Source organism: Ischnura elegans, chromosome 10 (assembly GCF_921293095.1).
Source record: "Ischnura elegans chromosome 10, ioIscEleg1.1, whole genome shotgun sequence".
Lineage (NCBI taxonomy): Eukaryota > Metazoa > Arthropoda > Insecta > Odonata > Coenagrionidae > Ischnura > Ischnura elegans.
The window spans coordinates 100,338,749-100,359,223 of NC_060255.1; the positions used below are offsets into that span (position 1 = coordinate 100,338,749).

At 37.9% G+C, this 20,475-nt stretch overlaps 2 protein-coding genes across 2 annotated transcripts in view; one reads left to right on the top strand and one right to left on the bottom strand.

Moving 5' to 3' along the window:
* Positions 1 to 6,549: 6,549 nt before the first annotated feature.
* On the top strand, positions 6,550 to 20,421 carry LOC124167373 (A-kinase anchor protein 17A). Its single transcript, XM_046545390.1, has 6 exons — positions 6,550 to 7,576; positions 9,513 to 9,664; positions 12,214 to 12,442; positions 18,179 to 18,265; positions 18,379 to 18,613; positions 19,651 to 20,421. Exons 1-6 carry the CDS (start codon positions 6,806 to 6,808, stop codon positions 20,103 to 20,105), a joined length of 1,929 nt encoding a protein of 642 aa, XP_046401346.1. The 5' UTR covers positions 6,550 to 6,805; the 3' UTR covers positions 20,106 to 20,421.
* The window catches only part of LOC124167372 (neither inactivation nor afterpotential protein G), a 73,468-nt gene continuing 70,293 nt past the window's right edge, over positions 17,301 to 20,475 (bottom strand). Inside the window, exon 11 of the mRNA XM_046545389.1 lies at positions 17,301 to 18,202. The gene's annotated coding sequence lies outside the window, so the exon portion shown is untranslated. The remainder of the gene's footprint in view (positions 18,203 to 20,475) is intronic.

Consider the following 20,475-nt stretch of genomic DNA (forward strand, 5'->3'; position numbering starts at 1 on the left):
CTTGCATGGTGTATACTTAACATAATTCTACATCCTGTGAGATTGCATACATCAAGTGTTTTACGCCTATCGCATCCACTCTTTTCGTTTGTGCACTCACATTCAAATATTCATGAAACCAATGAAGGCCGGTTGTCATGCTCTTAATGAGAAAAATTATGAGTGATCAAAAGCGACTACTTAAGTCACTATGCGAGAAACTTACAGTAACCACTAGATGCTTTATTCTGCAAAACTTTCCTCATATTTTTATGGAGAAAAGATCCCTTACATGCTGTACAGCGTTGTCAGCACGTTATTCCGCAATAAGGTCTTGGCGCTAATAGAAATAAATGCGCCCTTGCATCCCGCATTGCCGCCAAGAATTATTCACAGGATCATTTCAACAGCCCGTAAACGTAGATAGGATGGAATGCGGAGGGAAAAATTCGTCTAAACCCACCAAGGGAGCGTGTATCTTGCAAGTGCATTTTTCGATAATAACGGAATGAGGATGACGGCCTCCCTAACCATGACCATTGCATGGATGTGGTGAATATATCCCACTCAGTGTTACTTAATGATTTTATTTGTGAACAAGTGCTGTGCTACGAACTATGTTAACATTACTAACTCGAGAAACTTCTCCTGTCCAGATAATTAAAGCTCTTGGATTGCCTATGTTTGGCATTCAAAATTCAGGATACGCCAGAAATCAAAGCTCGAGGACAGATGAGCATTTCAAAGAGACGTTCAAAAACTGGTTGCGGAAGGAATTTAAATTCCCTCCAAAAGTATATCAATATTCCTCTCACATCTACTGACTGCACATGATTACCGTGCAAGCATGTACAGTCGGCGAATATATGCAGTATGTAAAAATGATCATTCATTAATCTCGATCATCATGCATTTAACGGTGGAGTTTTAATTCAGGATTTCATTCCAGACAAGATGAAATTACGTGTAAGTTTAAAATTAAAATAAACTAGTAAGAAATATTGGACCTGAGCAGATGCTTTTGATTCGTGAAATGCAATTATTAATATGATTTGCAAGTTTCATTACAGGTATCGATGAAAGACTTATCCTTCGACTTTCTGTGATATTTAAATCCCTTTCCTGCGGCTACGAGATGAATAATGAAGCCTTCCGCCAATATAGTATGGAAATAGCTGAGCTGTACATCGAGCTTCATGTCATCCTCCGCCATGTCATCCGCCATGGCCTCCGCCATCATATTATATGCTGCGCATGGTACATAAAGTGCTGCTGCATGACACTAAATAAATTATATCTTATGCACAATTCACTTGCCAAAAGATTCACTTTCCAACGTCCGTCGAATTGAGCAGTTGGTGGCTTTTTTAGAAAAAAAGCAAAAACATTTATACTCTTTTCTTCCTTTATTTTTCAGTGACAGACACTAATAATGAAACCATTTATTTTATTGACTGTTGAAAAGTTGATGCGAAAAATTTCAATCGAGTGTGCAGATTGGCTCCCATCTGTATTTAATCAACTGATGGTGCATTAAACATTTTTCCAGCGTGGCAGATATTGATGAATATGTATATTTTTTTCATTTCTACAATTGGGTACAAAATTAAGAATGCTTCAATTGCTTGCACATCATCCGTAAAGTTTACTCCAAGGCAGGCTACAACACTGCCACTGTTTTTAAATTAAGATCGTCCTCTTGGGTGATAAGCGTTATTTAGTCTAAAATGAAGAATATGTTCTCGACACTTAGGTATTGCATACTTTTGACCGTGTCTGCGACCCTCATTAACTTGAGTTGACGTCTGCGTCGACCAAATTTCGTCCCCGTTCGGAGCGTCGGAATTTTGAAGGTTTTTGAATTCCATTTCATTACAGTTTCCAGGGGACATTTATGCGAAATGCCGTGTTTCAAAAATTAACCGGGCAGGGCTTAAGATTGGCTACAGGCATACCAAATTTCAAGTTTGCTTTCTATTAGAGAGAGGTGGGAGGGGTTTCATTTCATTTTTGTTGAGTAAGAGCGTGGCGAGTTACTTAGGAGACCATTATTCACCCGTTGATTTGGGTCGAAACTTCGACTTTGACTGAATATTACAGAACTTCCGTTGGATATGGAGAAATGGAAGGCACATTGCAGGAATGGAACATTTACAATCCATTTGAATGATAAATGAGATTCGAGGTCAGATCAACAGCTTTGGAGCCAGGGAAATTCTAGTGACGGAAGGTATAAACCAAATATGCATTTCCGCCATTTTTATATTCGTTTGGGCTACGGGGAGGAGAAGGAAAGCCGCGGTTTTTCAAATCCTCTTCTGATGAATTTTCAGTCCCCCTGCCTCCGCGAAAATGTTTAGATTCGCAGCGGAAGTGACCGGAAGTCACCCAAGGGTCCTTGCTATACTTAGTGCATAGAATACTTACTCGATCAGAGTCCCAACCCGATGCTTTGTTTGCAAAGGTGAGGGTAGGGTTCACCCAGCATTGAAAGATACATTGGAGCGTGCGGTAAACGAAGAGGGTCAATATTGAAAGATACTTGAAAGAAATCAGACGGTAGTTAAATCTGAGAATGAGACCTCCGAACATTAAGAGGAATATAAACGGAGAAGTGGTGGAAGGGGGAAAAAGAGAAAACTGTGACGTGGAAAGAATATACATTTACCCTTACACTCTACCCCGCTGGTCGGCTCAATAGGTGTGTGTAGGGGGCTGTTAGGACATTAATTAAAGCCATTAAAGAAAAGGTAATGGGCGCGCCAAGTCCCACACGGGATGTAGCGGCACCGCTAGTTCAAAATGTAAATTCTTGGTTGACCCGCGCATGATGCGCACACCTTATTGCAACTCGAGAAAAAAGAAACTTAGGCCTGAATGGATTACTAATGAGCAAATGCGGTACTTTTATGAAATGAATAAATTGTTGCTATCCCTTATAGTGCGAGTAAAGAATGACAACTAACGTGGCTAATGCTTCCCTGCATCGAGAATCGAACCGAGGGCTAACGGATCCTCGTTCGGATGGTTGGTGGCTTCGACTGCATCTCATAAAACAAAAGAAACTCGGTCGCAGAAGTGCTTGCTCCATGGTACCTGACTATCGAATGGTGTTTTGATCTCCTTGGTTACTGCCAGGGACTCTGCCAGAAATTTTTTCGGGGAACTTTGGGTTGGGGGTATACGGGTACAGGACGCAGCTAGGAATTAAAGCTGGAGGGGGTTTAGGTGCAACTAATACCGGAGTGTGTAGGGGTATGGTATACCCACCAGGATAAGCGGTAGGTGCGAGATTAATAAATTGCGGAATTTTAAGATAAATGGTTGAAAATGGGGAGTATTACGGCTTTCTGAGGAATAATTTATTAAACCTTACACTATTCTATTAGTAATAACAATACAATTAAGTAAAATGGATTAAACTGAAAAATTTCTCGTAGCTGTGGGGGGGGGGGGGAGTTTATCTCCCAAAACCCCCCTCGCTGCGCCACTGTACGAGTAGCCTGCTGAATAGGGTGGTTTCCTATTATTTTTTTATTGCCTAAATGGAAAGATTATTACTCCTGGAGTACGTATTTCACGCTTTTAGATTTTTAAATGGCGATACCTATTTTTCGCGATTAAATGAAAAGTGAAGATTTTCAAGCGCGCGAAAACGCGACGGCTAAGTATGAATTGTGGGAAAACCCCGTGCGACGTCGTTCTGGTTCCCGCTGCCGCAAGTGAGGTGACGTTGGGGCGAGGCTTTGAGCGCTGATACGACGCAGAATGCTAGCAGGTAGCAGAGTACCCTGCTAGCAGGTAGCTCTTGGCTTAAATATGGATTATTAATACCTTATCAAACGAAGGAAACTTTCCGACCATAGGCAGTTATAATAGGTGATTATTAAGACATGTTTCCCTGAGCTCTGTGCCTCATGCATGTATTGGTAATCTCAAACGATGTAAAACTCCTATCTACTCGTATAGAAACTAGGTCCCTGTGACGTCACGTGGAGTGGCATCGCATGGGCGCCAATCTGGCCTTTTTAAAATGAGGTTAAAATTGACCATTTCCATTCGTCTAAACTGGGATTTCTAAAACCAAATAATTTGTACATAATGAATACTTAAATGGTGGATAACGAATCTTAATCAATGCCTTCCGTTTTTTTTATGAAGGAAACTACCTTATTGTTGTCAATTTTCACGCATAGTATATTCAAAAATTTTGTTAAATTAACTCTGAATCACACGATCATTTTTCCGTCTTTCGAGCGATAGCCCAGTGGTCGCTCCACTTATGGCAGTAAACGAACGACCACTTCACGCGATTATTTTCCGCGATAACTTCAGGAATGGAAATACCATCCATACATCCTTTTTTCTGTCGCTGCAACCATCGCCGAAACCAGAACGCATGGCCGCTAACAGCGATTGCGAAGCTACATTATGCCATTAATGAAATGATTGTTGTTAATACGGAAAATGGCGGAATGAGCGATGGAAAAAGGGAATTTTAGTGTGACAGTGTGATTCAAGAAATAATGTAGAATATGTATAGAATCTGGTTCCCTGTGACGTCACGTGGAGTGGCATCGCATGGGCGCAAATCTGGCCTTTTTCAAATTCGATTAAAATTGCCCATTAACATTCGTCTAAACTGGGATTTCGAAAACCAAATAATTTGTACATTATGAATGCAATAATGTTGGGTAACGAATCACAATCAATGCCTTTCGTTTTCTTAGATGAAGGAAACTACCCTATTCGGCAACATCCATAGGGAATGGCCATAAAATATTAATATTTCCGATAATTTACCCTCCCCCCATAAATGGCATTTGTGCGAGGGTCAGGGGTCAACCTAGTGGTCTCAAAATTTGCAGGCCTTATTATTCATCAGTTCCACTACTTTTTTTCATTGGTCTAGATGGATTTGAAAAAAAAAATCGATTTTTCCGATCCGCCCTAATAGACAGCTCTTCAGGCAGGAAGCTTCTCCTTGGCGCTATACAATGCGAAAATTTCCGGCCCTCGCGGGGGCTATGTGTCGATATATCCAAAGCTGTTGCCTCAAGTTGTCGCAGATCAGGAAGAATGAAGCGTGTCGATGGAGTTCGTGTCTTGAAGGCAGTGAGTTCGTAATCTATTGATCGTATGAATTACTTCCTCAAAAATGTTTTAAAAACCACTCATGTCTAGGGGCGCAGCTAGGAATTAAGGCTAGGGGGGTTTTAGGTGCAACTAGACCTGGAGTGCGTGGTATACCCGCCAGGATAAGAGGTAGGTGGGGGGGAAATTTTTTAACATAAATGGTTCAAAATGGTGAGTTTTATGTCTTTCTGAGGGATATTTTATTAATCCTTACACTCTTAAGGCCGTATTACACGGTGCACGGAATTGCGCAATCTGACGTACGTGCGAAGGCGCAATCAAAATTGCGTCGTGTAAAGGCCGTTTTACACGGGGCACGGAATTGCGCAAGTTAGAGCTGAATTAATTTCTGAAATGGCGTGGAATTGCGCGAATGCATGAACGAAATTAGAACCGGGGCTATTTTGCCGTCTCGCATCCACGCACTCTCGCATGTGTTCTAGCGATTCACCGCTTTACACGACCCAATTTTGATTGCGCCTTCGCATGTACGTCAGATTGCGCAATTCCGTGTGCCGTGTAAAACGGCCTTAAAGCGGTGAATTACTAGAACACATGCGAGAATGCGTGGATGCGAGACGGCAAAATAGCCCCTGTTCTAATTTCGTTCATGCATTTGCGCAATTCCACGCCATTTTAGAAATTAATGCAGCTCTATCCTGCGCAATCCCGTGCCCCGTGTAAAACGGCCTTTATAAAAGTTTATAAATCAAACGAAGTGAAATGGATTAATCTTAAAACTTTCTCTAGGCTCTAGGGGGGGTTTTATCCCCCAAACCCCCCCCCCCTCGCTGCGCCATTGCTCATGACTGTTATCGCCGCAAAAAAGGCTGAACGCTGAACTTTAAGCAATTTTTATGAAATTTTGCCGAATCTCTATAGGGTCATGTAATATATTTTTTTACTCATTGTTTATTAGATCGCATCAATTGATCATTTATCATTGTTTAAATGTAAACGTTTAGCTTCTACGGTCGAAATAGTGAAGAAGAACACGCGAAAAACTGTGAGAACGTCGCAATGGTCGTATTCTTCAACTCGTCACGGGCAAAATATTTAATTGGTGCCCGTCGTTGTTTTTTTATAGAGAGAAAAACATTTTTTCATTACGATTAGCTTTTTAAAATTATTTTCTTTTTAGAGAGAACGACATTTTCGCATTACGATTAGCTTTTTAAAATTAAATTTTACCCATTCTTTGATTTTTTAAATGACAGAAAAGTAGATTTCATTTTCTGAGAGGTAGAAAAGTACATGAAAATCGATGTTATGTTTACCATGTGGAAAAAGTATTCCTTAGTTAATTTAATAATCATTCTGGAGCTTTAAATAAGTAAGGTAAGTAAGTCGTAGTACTTTAAGCATCCAAAAGTGGCGCCAAATTATAATCGTTGGATGTGGTTGGTTGCCTTATCTTGAATTTAGGCGTTCCTTCAGTTGCCTATCGATATGCGCGAATTCACTGTTGTGTTTTGGTTGTGTTTATTGTGATCGCGGTTTGGGTGATTAGGACCAAAAGGACTAATAATTCCTCTAGGCAGAGGCAGAAGACCCCAATTAATATTAGGGTAGTGGTTGACGAGCGTTTTATATTTCATTCACTGTTTTTACTAAGGTACATCTGCTATATTTTATTGCTGAAGTATATTTCACCCTCTATTTACTGCGTACTGTAAAATTTTTCGCAAAAATGAATGTTTACCAGGCATGTTTTGACACTAGCGATGCCATTGAACTCTTTCTTCCACAAAATTTATATTTGAAGCCTATCGCAAGATTAAATATATCGGTTCAGCTGCCACTTTTGAAAGTTCCAGGCAAGACCATTTCCAATTGGGAAGTAATGGAGAAAGTAAGAAATATTATCAAACCTGACGAGTTTTCTTCATTAAAAGTTTCTAAAAGCACATTAGAATTTGTTAGATTGGAAGCTGAAATCGATAATAAGGGTAGAATTCCTAACTTACTGAGCAAACTTGATTCCAGAACAATAAAGCTTAGTGGGTTTACTGATGTTTTAAAGGTCAGAGCAGCAGAGGCTAAAATTCCTTATCCTACGCGGCACATGTGGGATTCATATTTCAGAGATTCCAAGCACATGAATGACATTAAACCTGGAGAGCGTCCTGATACCATTCATATTTGCAATTTACCCAGTAAGTGGTTTACTGATAAATTAAGTAAGTCTGATGGCAGAGACATGCCTAGTGATTATATATTTAAGAAGGTGTTTGAAGCTTTTGGGGAAGTTCGAGTCGTCGATATTCCAATGCTGGATCCTTTTCGAAATGAAATGAAAAATACCACCGGAATTAGCACTTTCTTTTTTGGACAAGACCATTCGTTCGAGGGATATGTGCAATTTAAAGAGTATGTGTGCTTCGTTAAAGCGATGACGGCTTTAAAAGGAATGAAACTGCTGTATAAGGATGGAGATAAAGCATGGACGGCTAACATTAAGGTAAATAACTTCAATAATTTTTCTGGTATCTTGATGTTTTGTCAACCATATCAGGATATTCCTTAGTATTTGCTCCATTTGTATACACATTAAACTGGTGATGGCTCACACTGCATCAGCTAAAGGTGTGCAATGTGTTTGATGATTATTTATTCATTTTTTGAGTTATGAAAATATGAGGAAAAGTGAAAGATTACGTACATAATTAACTTATTTAATAGCATTATAATGCTTTCATTTGCAAATAAAGCGTAGCTGGTTCATATATAGGTTTAAGTATGGATATTAATGTACCTACTTCTTTCATGATGTATTTGTTTTACACAGTTTCATTATTGCACCTTATTAAGGTGTATCAATGCAGTGAGGTTTTCTCAGGTTTCACACCGGGTCAGGTCCTCAGGACCTGACCCGGTGTGAAACCCGAGAAAACCTCAATGCAATTGTTCGCTGGGAAAAACCAAAAATTATATGTATCAATGCAGGTAACCAATCATGTGGTCAAATTTCTCTTAAGTTGCATAAGGTTCTTGTATGGAATTTATACTATGTATAACATTTTAAGGCAAGTCTTCTGTAATTTTAATGGAATGTTTACTGTGTTTATACAGTAAAAGCCATGTTATGAGTTACGGTGGCATAACTAGGAATATGCCTTGGGATGAGATGGCCTGGGACGGGAAATTTTTTTTGAAAAATTACATGCCTGAGTATACATTTTACATATTTTGGCACTAAAAATTTTAATTTAAGCAGGTGCAGTTATTATATTTCAAAACTAGGCAGTGTATCTAAATAACTTGTTTATTTCTCTGATGCGTTAGGGGGGATCTTTCCCCTCATCCCCCCCCCCCCCATAGTTACACCACTGGTGAGTTCATCACTTAGCAAGCCGAAACCACTTTCCTCCATTTTATACCTTCCTCTGTCATCCCTCCATATTTCTCTTCCCCCCATATGAGCTAGGAGTGTTTCAATGGAATGGGTCGAAAATATGCAAAGAGTGCATTGCACAGGAACAAAGGCAGAAATTGCAGAGGAAATTATCATGGGTGGATTATCTTTTTTGACTGGCCACAATGAATAAAAGGTTCTCTCACGAATTTTTCTTTATCTCCAAATGCAATTGGTAATAAAAAAACGAAGACCTGTATTTTTCCATTTGTTAACCTTTTGCCTAAAATGAATGCTGTTTGCCACATGAAAATAAATGGCCTTCGCCCTTTTCCTGATAAGTGGATTAAGTCACAAACTCCTGCCAAGATGTTCACAGCCTCTCAGCTAATCCTTCCCTTTGTGCATTGGCCCTGTGTGATCTGTTCTTGTTGTTCTCCTGTGAGCATTTCCTTCTCTCAATGAAAAGTTCACTCTGAAGAAGTGAAATGACTTTAGCTCTAATGAATTCAGCGACTCACGAAAAGGGGTGGCTATGATCAGTAGCGGATCCAGGATAGGGACAAAGGTGTAGGAGGTATGTAGTATGGGGTAAACTCCCAGAAGTATTGCGGATCTGAACAAAAATTGCCTTTCTATCTAGTGTGAATTGGATGTCCAAGGGAGGGGCTATAGTCCCCTTAGATCCACCACTGGCTATGATGGTGTATTAATTTTAAACATATTATTTTATTTATTTATGAGAGAATGCCTGAATAAGGATTTTTTACGTTGATAATTATCTTTCCGTTCCATCTGCTGAAATATGTTAATGAATTGCGATTGCATACATAAGTGAATGGCCTTTGTACAGCACACTGGAACTTTGTTGTAGCTCTTAAGCTAATTGAAGGGTCAAATGACATATTTTCTCATGTATGCATAAAAGATCTCAAAATATATTTATAAATAAATTGGCTCGAAAGATCTCCATGATTTTTTTTTAAATCTTGGCGTATCACTTTGGTTTAAAATTTTTCCTATTGTTTTATAAATGCTTTAGGTGGATTTTGACAAAACCAAGCATTTGAGTGATGAGTCGATCAGGAAAAGAGCCATGGAGAGGGAGAAGATTCTGCGAGAGAGAAAGCTGCAAAAGGAAGAGGAAGAAAGGAAACTGAAGGAATTGGAGGAGAGGAAAAGGGAAGAAGAAAGGTAAACCATTTTGTATTGCGACTCTTAACTTTATCATTATAGGGGAGGTTATTGTTTTCTTATCTTCAGCAGTCATCAATTCTAAAATTGATTTGATGCATCTCTACACTCACATCTACTATTTATTGGCCAATCTTTATTCACCTGCATAGTTCTTCTGCATTACACACTAACAGATACAGAAAAAACTCAATGGGAGTGGGGGGTGCAAAAGATAATTTGAGGTACTTATACCTTTGTCGTAATGAGAAATAGAGTTACATGCAAATTTAAAGATACCGTGTTTCCCCAAATATCGTCCCCCCCCCCTCTAATTTCGAGGCTTCAGTTTCAGGAAAAGTTAAAAAAATGCATTTCATTATAGACCCACCCTTTACTTTTACCACAGGCATTTTTGGAAAAAAATGGGGGACTATATTCAGACATAAACGGTAGTTTTATTTGCATTGATCATATGCATATACAAGACAATGCTATCTTATGATATCTATTAAAAAGTTTAAATTATGGTTCTGCAATGTTCGGAAATGCAGGCAGACCCGCAAGGAGGGGGGGGGGGGGGGGGGGGCACGTGCCCCCCATATGTATCCGCCACTGGCGTTACATCCATCGTCACCAGCTTCATGTATTTCATCCGTTGCCCCATCTCTGCCACTCTTCCCTTCCACCTGTCCTTCAATGATAATTTTCATTAGACGTTCATGTCTCATGATTTGGCCAATTAAATTGTCCACTCTTCTACCCAAGGTTTTCAAAAGACCTTTTTCTCTTCTCACCTACCGTCCCAGAACTACCGCATTACTCCCATGATCTGTCCATTTGGTCTTCATCATTCATCTATAACACCTCATTCTGAAAGCTTTCAACCTTCATTTCTCCAATGCTGTCTTTGAAAGAAGCATGCTCCAAATGTGAGTCCTAATAAAATGCATGTGAAAAGAGATTAGGTTCTACAGTGTCCCTTAAAAATGTAATTTTGGAATTTTTGATTTCAAACTTTTTTTAAACTTCCCAATCAGCAAGAAAAGTTTATAGGTAAAAATGTTGATGAATTGATTAATATATGTGTGTCACAAGCCCTTGAATGTACTTGGTTAGGTTGGGTTTTGAATAATGTATGAAATGATATTTTTCTCGAAAATATAAATAAAGGGTGACGATAATACACCCTTGATTGTGGGGGATGTCATTATTTGATAGAAATTTACTGCTAGTTATTGCTCACAAGTATATAAGATAGGAATTCAGTTGCTTCAGTTCTGGACAGGATATCAGCAAATTCCGACTCCTCCGCTTACCTTGAAGACAATATTCATTTGATAAGGGTAATTGATTTATATTTTTTGTTACCATGTTTTTTACTACTTCAAAAATCTGGAAACATCCAGAGTGGTGAAGAACACATGGATGCACATTCAGTGACATATTCAAAAAAATATTTTTGTACCTCTAAAATTGAAGGAGTGGCTAATTTTTTAAACCCTTGCCGAAATTTTAATTTTGCACATTAAGTTTTTCATCATTATACTATGTGTCTTTTAAGTGTCTATTTTTGAAATTGTTAACTTTTTCATCATTCACTTGATGTTAAGTTGACCCTTGCGGGGCACATGGCTATGTAGTGCGGGGCTAACCATTGGTGGAAGAGCATATTTTAGCATAACGTGATACTGGTCTGGTTTCAGAGGACATGCGAATTGATTTCCCCTGTTCATCCTTTTCTGTCTGGAATATGTGTTTAATAACTCCAAAATTAATGCAGTTTAAGGATGTTAATTTCATATTTGATGTCCCTCACTTGTTGTATAGATTTAAGGTAAGGAATATTACAAAAAAATGCACGTTTAGAATATCCCTGGAAAATGTTCTGATTCGGGAATAGGGAGGTAAAATGTATTTCTTTGTTGATGCTATGTATCTGCTTGTACACACTGTAGTAGAATTTGAACAAGATTGTGCATTCAATGTATCAATTGTTTCCAATTGTATTGCCCATAGTTTTGTATGTTTAACGCACAGCCGCTGAAAGCAAAACAAGTGACTGTGGATTGGCAAATATCGATAAAGGAGCACTGAGTTTTGCATTCCCCGATTAAGAATGAAAACTATGAACATACTAAGCAATAATAAGCATAGATAATTTTAAATGTTAATAAAAGTAATTTGTTTTCATGTAAACTTAATTATTGATATCACATAATTACATAGAGTGCGTTAATTTCTACCTACATTTTAGCTAATATGGCTTTATCATTTAGAGATTTCCTGTAATGTTGCCTTTAAGTACCCTTTGAAATTTTTCAAGCAGAAAAATATCAAATAGACGTAACCCTTGAGCCTTATGCTTACTTGCCCTTAAAACGACCATGTACAGCATGTCATGGCCACCCTCTTGCAACGAGATGCCCAAGGAATTTATGACCAGCCAAATCCTGCATTCATTCAAGTACAAATGTGGTAATTTACTACTCAACTTATAATTCTGTAACCTTGTTTTTTACCCATAGCAATTAATGCATTTGTTATCATTGTTGTTATGGTTGACGTAGTCGCAAACTGAGGGAGGAGGAGGCAAAAGCAGCGAGGGAGAGACAGGCGGTTGAAGAGAGGCAGAGGCGGAGGGAAACGAGAAGGAAAGAGAAGGAACTGTTGAAGCAGAAGCAGATCAGGGAAGAGGAGAAGAGTGCAAAGTTGTCCGAGGAGAAGGCAGCGTTGGCCGCGGAGTGTCGAAGAATCAAGAGCATGAGGCTCCTCAGATATCTTTTGGAAAAGGCCAAGGTCAGCCCTTGTTTGTATTTATTTGTGTTGGGCACGGGGAATTGACTCCTGACGTAAAAAATCCTCCAAGAAAAGTTGAAAAAAAAATCCAAACACATCTTATTGAACTTCCTTATGTTCTACCTCAACTGCTTTAATGTAATTAGTTCTTGATAAAATTGTTACATCTTGAAGATAATTCTTGGAACAAATGAGGGATGAATTTGCTTTGGGCGCATTACATTCTTTGTACCGTATTTATCTGAATATAGTCCCCCCTTTTTTTCCAAAAATGCCCGTGTAAACAGTAAAGAGGAGACTATATTCAAGCAATTTTAAAAAATTTTTTCCAAAACTGTGTTCTCAAAATTAGGGGGGGACTATATTTTAAGTTCCTCCAACAATTCTTTTGCCTCAAAATGCACTAAAAAATCACAAGAAGATATTAGAGTATATGTATATTTTAAATGCAATAATACTTTTGAAATTTACAAATGCATCTGTGACCGAAGTAGCTTTTTATGTGGAGGAACTGTATGTAAGGAGTGCATGAACATGATCATAAAATTATTTTCGTCATTGAAAGATACCTCTTCTTCAAAATGAGAAATTCATTTTTTTGGGTTAGTTAAAGCTTTGTAATATTGTAGTATAACAAAAATATAAGGGGCAAAATTTTTTTCAATGTATAAAACATTTTTGACTCTAAAAATATTTTTCTAATGCTTGAAAACTTTGCATCATTGTCAAATATCCAATTTGAATGTTTTTATGTTTTTTTTTCAAAGTTTAAGTGCCGCACTCAATTTCACAGGGTTGTGATATTTGCAGGAAATCTTTGTAAAAATTCTCTACGTATTATATATTTCTAATAAGAGGGTTTTTTCCCCTTGAAGACACATTGGCCACATCTCCAATGCCGAAAAAATGCTAAAACTTTATCTCTACAATTGTTCCATTAAATTTGAATTGTGTCAGCTGATTACACAATTTGTTGCCATGCATGACCACTGCTTCTCTCCAAAGTATTGGAAACATCTGGACTTGATTTCCCAAAATCGTAATGATATGAATGGTACCAGATTCAAATTCTAAGTAATGGATAGTAGGAAACCAATTTCAGCAACTGCTGTTGTTGTGGATTTTGTGATCACTTGATGAAGTAATAAGTTGTTTCCTCAGCATTGCACCTGTGATTATTGCTTTAAGATTGTGCAATTTTGAAAATGATTCTAAAGCCTGAATAACACGATCATTTTTTTTGTTGCGAAAAGTGATCACTATCGCGATCACTTTTCCCGTCGCGAAAAGCGATCGCTCTTGTGAATAATTTTCTGAATCACACTGTCACTCCCCCTGTCACTTTTTGCATCATTTCCAATATCACAGCTCGTTGTCATAGGACCCGCATCACGAAAGTATGTAGCGTGTTTGTTTATTTATGTCGTTCCCACGATTGCCAAACGTTGCGCTGCAATCGCTCCATATGGGCATGCGTTCCGATTGGCTGATATGGGGTTTTAGGGACGGCTTTAGCGACGGAAAAAGTGACCGGACGAGTGATGAAAAATACCAATGGGAATCCTAGTCGCGATCACGAAAAACAATCGCCGGCGACGATCATTTCGCCTAGTGATCGCGATGGTGATCACTTTTGCGACGAAAAAAAATGATCGTATGATTCAGGCTTAAGGAAAGCGACACTTCTAATGATTATCCCAAGTCCTTTCCTGTTACATTCAATAAATTAGTCTGCAAGTAAAAACATACTTTGGAGAACAGCTTTATGCAGAATGTTGCTCGCAAAAATCTTACCTCCCTGGAAAAGAAATTGTTTTTACCTCTGGGCTTGACTCCAAAGTGTCATTGCCAATGAACCACACACCCAAGGCGGGAAGTATAAAGAACGCTGATAATAAGCGAAGAGTAAAGGCCTTGCAAGGGTGATGGCTCGTCGACAAGTACCTTTTATGTTTGGAGTGGCTACGGGTGAAGTGGTTCACAGCCTCCTCGAAGCAGTCAAACAAAGGTCTTTCTTATGCATGTGAAGAAAGTTACAGGGAAGGGAAAAATGGGAGGAGCCTGCTCTATTTCTGAACAAATGGGCTGTCTACCAATGAGTTTGCTATCTCACTGCTTTCTACTTCATAATTTACTAGCTGACCCGGCGAACTTCGTACCGCCTAACAATCAATGAACTTACAGTTTACTTACACCATTTATAAATCAAGAGCGGCTGTATCGTTTTTAATCATGTTTAATTTATTATAATAAAATAAGGATACAAATTCAATAAAACTACGTAAATGAGTACCAAAATTGCTTGTCAGAAAGACATTTTCTTTATTGAATCTATATAGGGTGGATCGGAGCACGTTTACGCGGATTTTTTTCAACAAATTTTCTTACGTTTTAGCTTAAGAAATTTTGGGCATTGTGGTTTAATAAAGCAGTTCATGAAATAAAAATTATACGCATTCAGTTGTTGGCTATTTGCGTTATTAGCTGTAAAAAAATGTTTTTAGGTCCAAGTCTGTTGCATACACTTGGCCCATTCAGGGGGCAGGTTGACACGACCCCAGACCCACGCTTGACTGATGCTCAAAATCGTGCAAGAAAAGCCCCTATGAAGCAGCATTCGCATTAAATGACTTAAGGTGCGCCAGTTTTAGTATCTCTGTTTGGAAAAAATGCACTGCGTAAACGTACTGCATGCGTAAACGCACCATGGTGAGCCCTACACATTCGGGTTTAATGTCTTGCGTCAAGCACCTTCCGAGAAACAACAGTTTTTGTTTTGTTATCAGGCGCAAGATGAAGTGGATGAAGCTAAATAAATATAGCGAAGCAAAGCAGTGACGCAGCGAGGGGAGGTTTTGGGGGATAAACCCCCCCCCAAGAGCTTAGAGAATTTTTTTATGAGAGATTTTGTTATTAATATTAGGAGGACGGATGACTAACAAACAAAACATATTTAACTATTCACACAGCCACAAAACCCACTATTTTGAACCATTCATCTTAAAAAATGTCTGGGGGAAGTGCCCCCACACTTCCCGCTTACCTTAGCGAGTTTTCTATACCCTACAGACCCGTGGTATTAGCTGCGCCCAAAACCCCCTATCCTAGCTACGCACTTGAAGCGAAGGAAGAAATACAGAGGATGGTTTATCGACTCGTGAACATAGCACGCTAAATTAACCATGAGAAAATCATGGGTTTTCATTAGCACATGAGCACAAACAACACAAAAACTGAAAGAATGACCATGCGATTTTTTAATCGTTATCACGAATGCAACACGAATTGTAAATTGAATACGTTTAAGCTCAAAAGGGCATATGAGTTGAGATCATGGAATCTACGGAATGAGGACTTCCTAACCTTTGAATTTTCCTTTGAGTAAAGTTGCGTGAATCACATTCATCACCAATTTTTTTAATGATCAAACATGTTCCGTTGGATAGTTATCTAAATAGTTATCTATCTTAGTTAGCTAAATCAACCATCTTTGATTCTTTTGGTGATCAATCATATTCTGGAACTCTTTGTTGATGAGCTCACCTTCCGCTGAAACTAATTTGCAATAATTCCAAGGAAATGAGTTAAAACTACTCGATTCCTCGACAGGAACACGGACATTACCGTTTCTCAACAATTGCTTGGAGATTTGTTTACAAACACGGTAGTGAAGTGTCAACTCGAGCTGGGCCACGGCTGGGCTTACAATCAGCTCGAATTAAATTTAAAAAATGTAATTTCAATTTAATTAATATTTTGAATATATTTAGTAATTAAAATGTTATATTGTTACTAAATTCAGTTATTAAAGTGGTAAAAACAAAACAAATTATTTAATTTGTAGTTTTGACCGACTTATCAATTGTTGTGTTACTATAACTCCTAAAAGCATGTCCATAGGAAAGAGATGAATTTTTTTTGTGAAATTATCCTTTTTTTAATGGCCTATATGTTAACCCCGCCTGAGACAAATCCAAAGAACCAAATCTCATTGAAATCGGTGCAGCCGTTCTCGAGTTATAAGTGTTCTAACTAACACGATTTTCGACTTTCTTTTATACATATAGATTTAGGCAAAAATAAGTTCACAAGACTGCAAATACTCTCAAGGTATCTAAAGGGAAATTGTTCATAAAGCATTTTTTAAGTACCATTGATTGCGGAGTATTGAATATTGTTGAACTATTAATGCAGGGGAAGAAAATAGTTTGTGACACTGATGGTTAGAGAAGGAGTTTACCCCTTGACCTATAAAAGTTTGGCGATATTAAGCCAATAATGGTTGGCCAACATTTGCATTCCAATCATATTTTATAATTTAGGGATTGTAAATTACGTAAAATACTGATGCAATCTTATTGAAAAGTGATATTTTGTTCCTGCAAACATTTTGTCAATTAAAAATCTCATATATGATAGCCAAATGGCACAACTTTGAGAGTTGTTCAATCAATTGGTCAATATGTTTTCAAAATTGTATTATGTGGTATTAAAATTCTGCAGTGACATTGGCATTTCACATTACGGATGCCTCACACTCGTTTCTCGCAATTCTTCTAGCAGAATTAGAATATACTCTAATTTCATTGGCATGATTGTGGGAATGATAGAAAATTTGCCGTGTGAAAATTTCATGTCCGTGTGTATGATCATTCATAGTGTAAAACGGCCTTTTTTACCAAAGTCAAACCATTGGATATTAATATTGACTCAGACAGCTGCACTCAAAGAACTAGAAGATTATTCATCAGCCTCTGTAGAAGCCCTTGCTCATTTATAATCATTGTATTCACAGATTCTTTATCCTTCTCAATAAGGTATCAGAAATAGAAATCGATAATAAGTAATATCTGGGATATTCTGTTAAACCTCTTTAATTTTTCCATCTTTAAACATTAACAAACAGTGACTTTTATACATATGTATATTTGACTACTAAACCTGTCATAGGGCTTAGTGTTTATCACATTTATCCTCTCTGCTCCTTCTTCTTTGTCAGCACTATCACTTAAGCAAGAATTGCATTAACAATAACATCAAATATCACACAACAATTCCTCGTCATGCTTCCTCAGATCATCCCGAGCTAAGGAAGTTTTATCTTTACTTTGGCTAGAAATCACTCGCTGCTGGCTATTCTCTATGAGGGTGTACATTGACCGTAATGATTTTTGGACAGTCCCAGGAAATAAATAGACACAGCTATTTAATTTATTTATGGGAATGCACTCACCTCGGATATGCATGTGTAATGAGTCTGTGGTCCTCTGGAAATGTCTTCGTTTGAGTGAAGAACTTAAAGTGTCCGTGATTATTGCACTTGTGGGTTGCTTTTTAAAGGATGATTCATTGAGCAAGGTGGAAAAATAGAAGTTGTTTGTTGACTAGCCATTCATGTCGTTGATTGATTCATGATCAATGGATCGGAGTGATGTTTATATGAGTGCAAATTAGATATCACATGACTGAATGCAATGACTCAAATTAAGACTTAGTTCCTGCAAATTTTCTATGTTAATTGTTATAAATACGCTCCAAAATGATTCATGTCAAATTTGTGGGTGGTCTTGCTTTGGCCACAGCTGCGTCGTCGTGTTGCCTTGAATTAGGCTTCAAGTAGACTTCAATTTGGTCGTAGCTTCACATCACACACAAATAAAAAATAGTTCTGATTCACTCTGAATTTGCTCCTGTCGTTCAGTCACTCAAACTTTCCCGTTGTCTTCTCACAAACAGGTCAGGTTGGAGAAAGAGCTAATCCTGAAAAAGAAAGAAGAGTTGCTCAGAAGGATTGAAGAGGAAAAAAAATTGAAGAGAGAACAGGTACAATAAAATTTTATGTCTGCCATGCATGCATCATGTAGTTTGATGTTTGTTTTATCCATTATTGTCTGCCAATAAGTTGTCCTTAATTGTCTGTTTGATGAATTTTTTAGGAATTGAAAGAGACGAATAAGCTGGCCTTAATACACAAGGAGAAGGAGCTGCGAGGCAAACTTCTGGCCCGTTACAAGGCATTTATCCAAAGGAAACTGGAAGAGGAAGAGAAGAAAATCAACAAATTGATCGATGCCAAAAAGAAAGTACTGATAAATTCCGTCCATGAGTACGCTCCGGAACCACTTGAAAGTGACCCTGCCGATAACCATTCTCAAATATATGATTTCTTGGGTAAGTACTGTTACAATTTCTACGTTTATTTGCATTCCTTGTCAGTTAGCTCCTTTTTGAGTGAAATATATTTCTTGAAATTTCATTCATTTGAATTTTAACTAGAATTTTGTTTTTATTGCTAGTTTTCTAGTGTCATTATTTAGGTTTGCCATCGTATTTGGCTACTGTGTACGAATCTGAAGAGCAGTCTTTGGAGTATTTTTTTGTTTTCTTTCTTTGCTGTTTCAAGTCCTTGAATTAGGTATTTATAAAGCAAATATTTGTAGATATGTAAAGAACTTAGCACTGAATATTTGTACACTATTGGAATCTTTGTTTAGATTGATGTCATGGTCAAATTTATCAATCTGCTATCATAAGATTTACCATGACCATGTAATTGGTAAAAGCTGGAAAAACCACTGTCACCTGACAACTGCTGCTATCTATGCAATGAATGCCAATAGCAAATCCTCGTGCTATACATTTTCATTACAATCACTAGACAATATGCCCTTTACATCTTCATCATGTTTTTGGTGATCCTCTGCAGTTTGATATTGTAACTCAGTGTTTTTACCCAGCTTCCCACAAAGTTCTAATATCAGCTAACCTTTTCATACCATCATATTTGCCCCCTCTCCTGCACCTGTCAATCACTTTACCTTATTGTCTTATGTGAGCCTTTCCTCCGTACCATAAATATGAATCCTGTACAAATATTTTTATTGTTCATCACATCAGTGGGAAAAGAAGTTATGGCACCATTTAATGGTCTGAGTCCTGACAATTTTATCACTTGGCGGTCCCCAGATGGTAGATGTTGCTTTATCAATTCCCATATAGTATGGACTTCAGTATAAAAATGTTGCCTGTCAGAGGATTCATGCTTTTTAGTGCTAATTTTTGGTGGTGTGATGCTACTGTGCATAATATATTTCATTTTTGTGGCTCAACATTTCACGCAGCTTGAATTTTAAGAGTTTGTTAGTGATTTTGTGATTTAAGGTGAAACTATCATGTAGTTGCTCACTTCTTGATTATTATTTTTTCAGATCAAATCAGTCATGTTAAGAAACCAAAATTTTCCAGCATCGACACTGCTGTGCTTGGAGAGACATTCCGTGGGAAGGGGGGCGTGTCCGTGCCAACAAAAATGGAACAAGTGTTGTGTCACCGTGCCTCATCGAGTGTGGGGGGAGCGGAGTCGTTTCAGTTGTTGTGCTCGAGTGACTCGGGCAAAGATGAACTCAGGGACAAGTACGTTGGTGATTTGGCCGAGTTTTGCCGTGGTTACTTCTCTAGTTCATCTGAAGAGAAGGTGCATCGAGCATCAAAACAAGGAGCGAAGAGGAGTCGGGAAGATTTGACGTCCAGCTGTGCAAGCGGAGCGTCAAAGAAGAAAGCGCACAATAATGAATTATCTGCAAGCAAAGGTAGTGTCAGTGTCAAGAGTCGTAACTCTGTCTCGAGTTCAAAACATTCTAAACTAAGTAAAGTAAAATATTAATTGAGGACATTTTATGTGGGTTCAATTTTGTGTTTTGAAAACATTTATTTTTAATTCTAATTATCAGCAATTTATCAGCCTTGTTTACATTGTGATAACTTAAATGTTTTTTTTTTCAACTTTAAAACAGTGCAAAATTATTAGCATAATACTAATTCCACATTTATTGTGATGGAAACCAGTAGCTTTCATCGATGACGATTGCTCTCTTTGAGTCAGTGGCCTTAAGATATGCCATTACAAATCAATCACAGCTCAGAAGGACATGCACTAATGAGTATTTTTCAGTGATTTTTCAAGTATTCGAAATTTTTTTCCCTTTGATCCAAAAATCAAGAAGAGGTGAGTTGGACTATCTCAGATTCATATT

Coding starts and splice junctions, on each gene's coding strand:
- LOC124167373 (XM_046545390.1), top strand. CDS start 6,806: ATGAATGTTTACCAGGCATGTTTTGACACTAGCGATGCCATTGAACTC. Junction 9,665..12,213: donor AGGAAAAGGGAAGAAGAAAG/GTAAACCATTTT, acceptor TGGTTGACGTAG/TCGCAAACTGAGGGAGGAGG. Junction 18,266..18,378: donor AAAAATTGAAGAGAGAACAG/GTACAATAAAAT, acceptor TGAATTTTTTAG/GAATTGAAAGAGACGAATAA.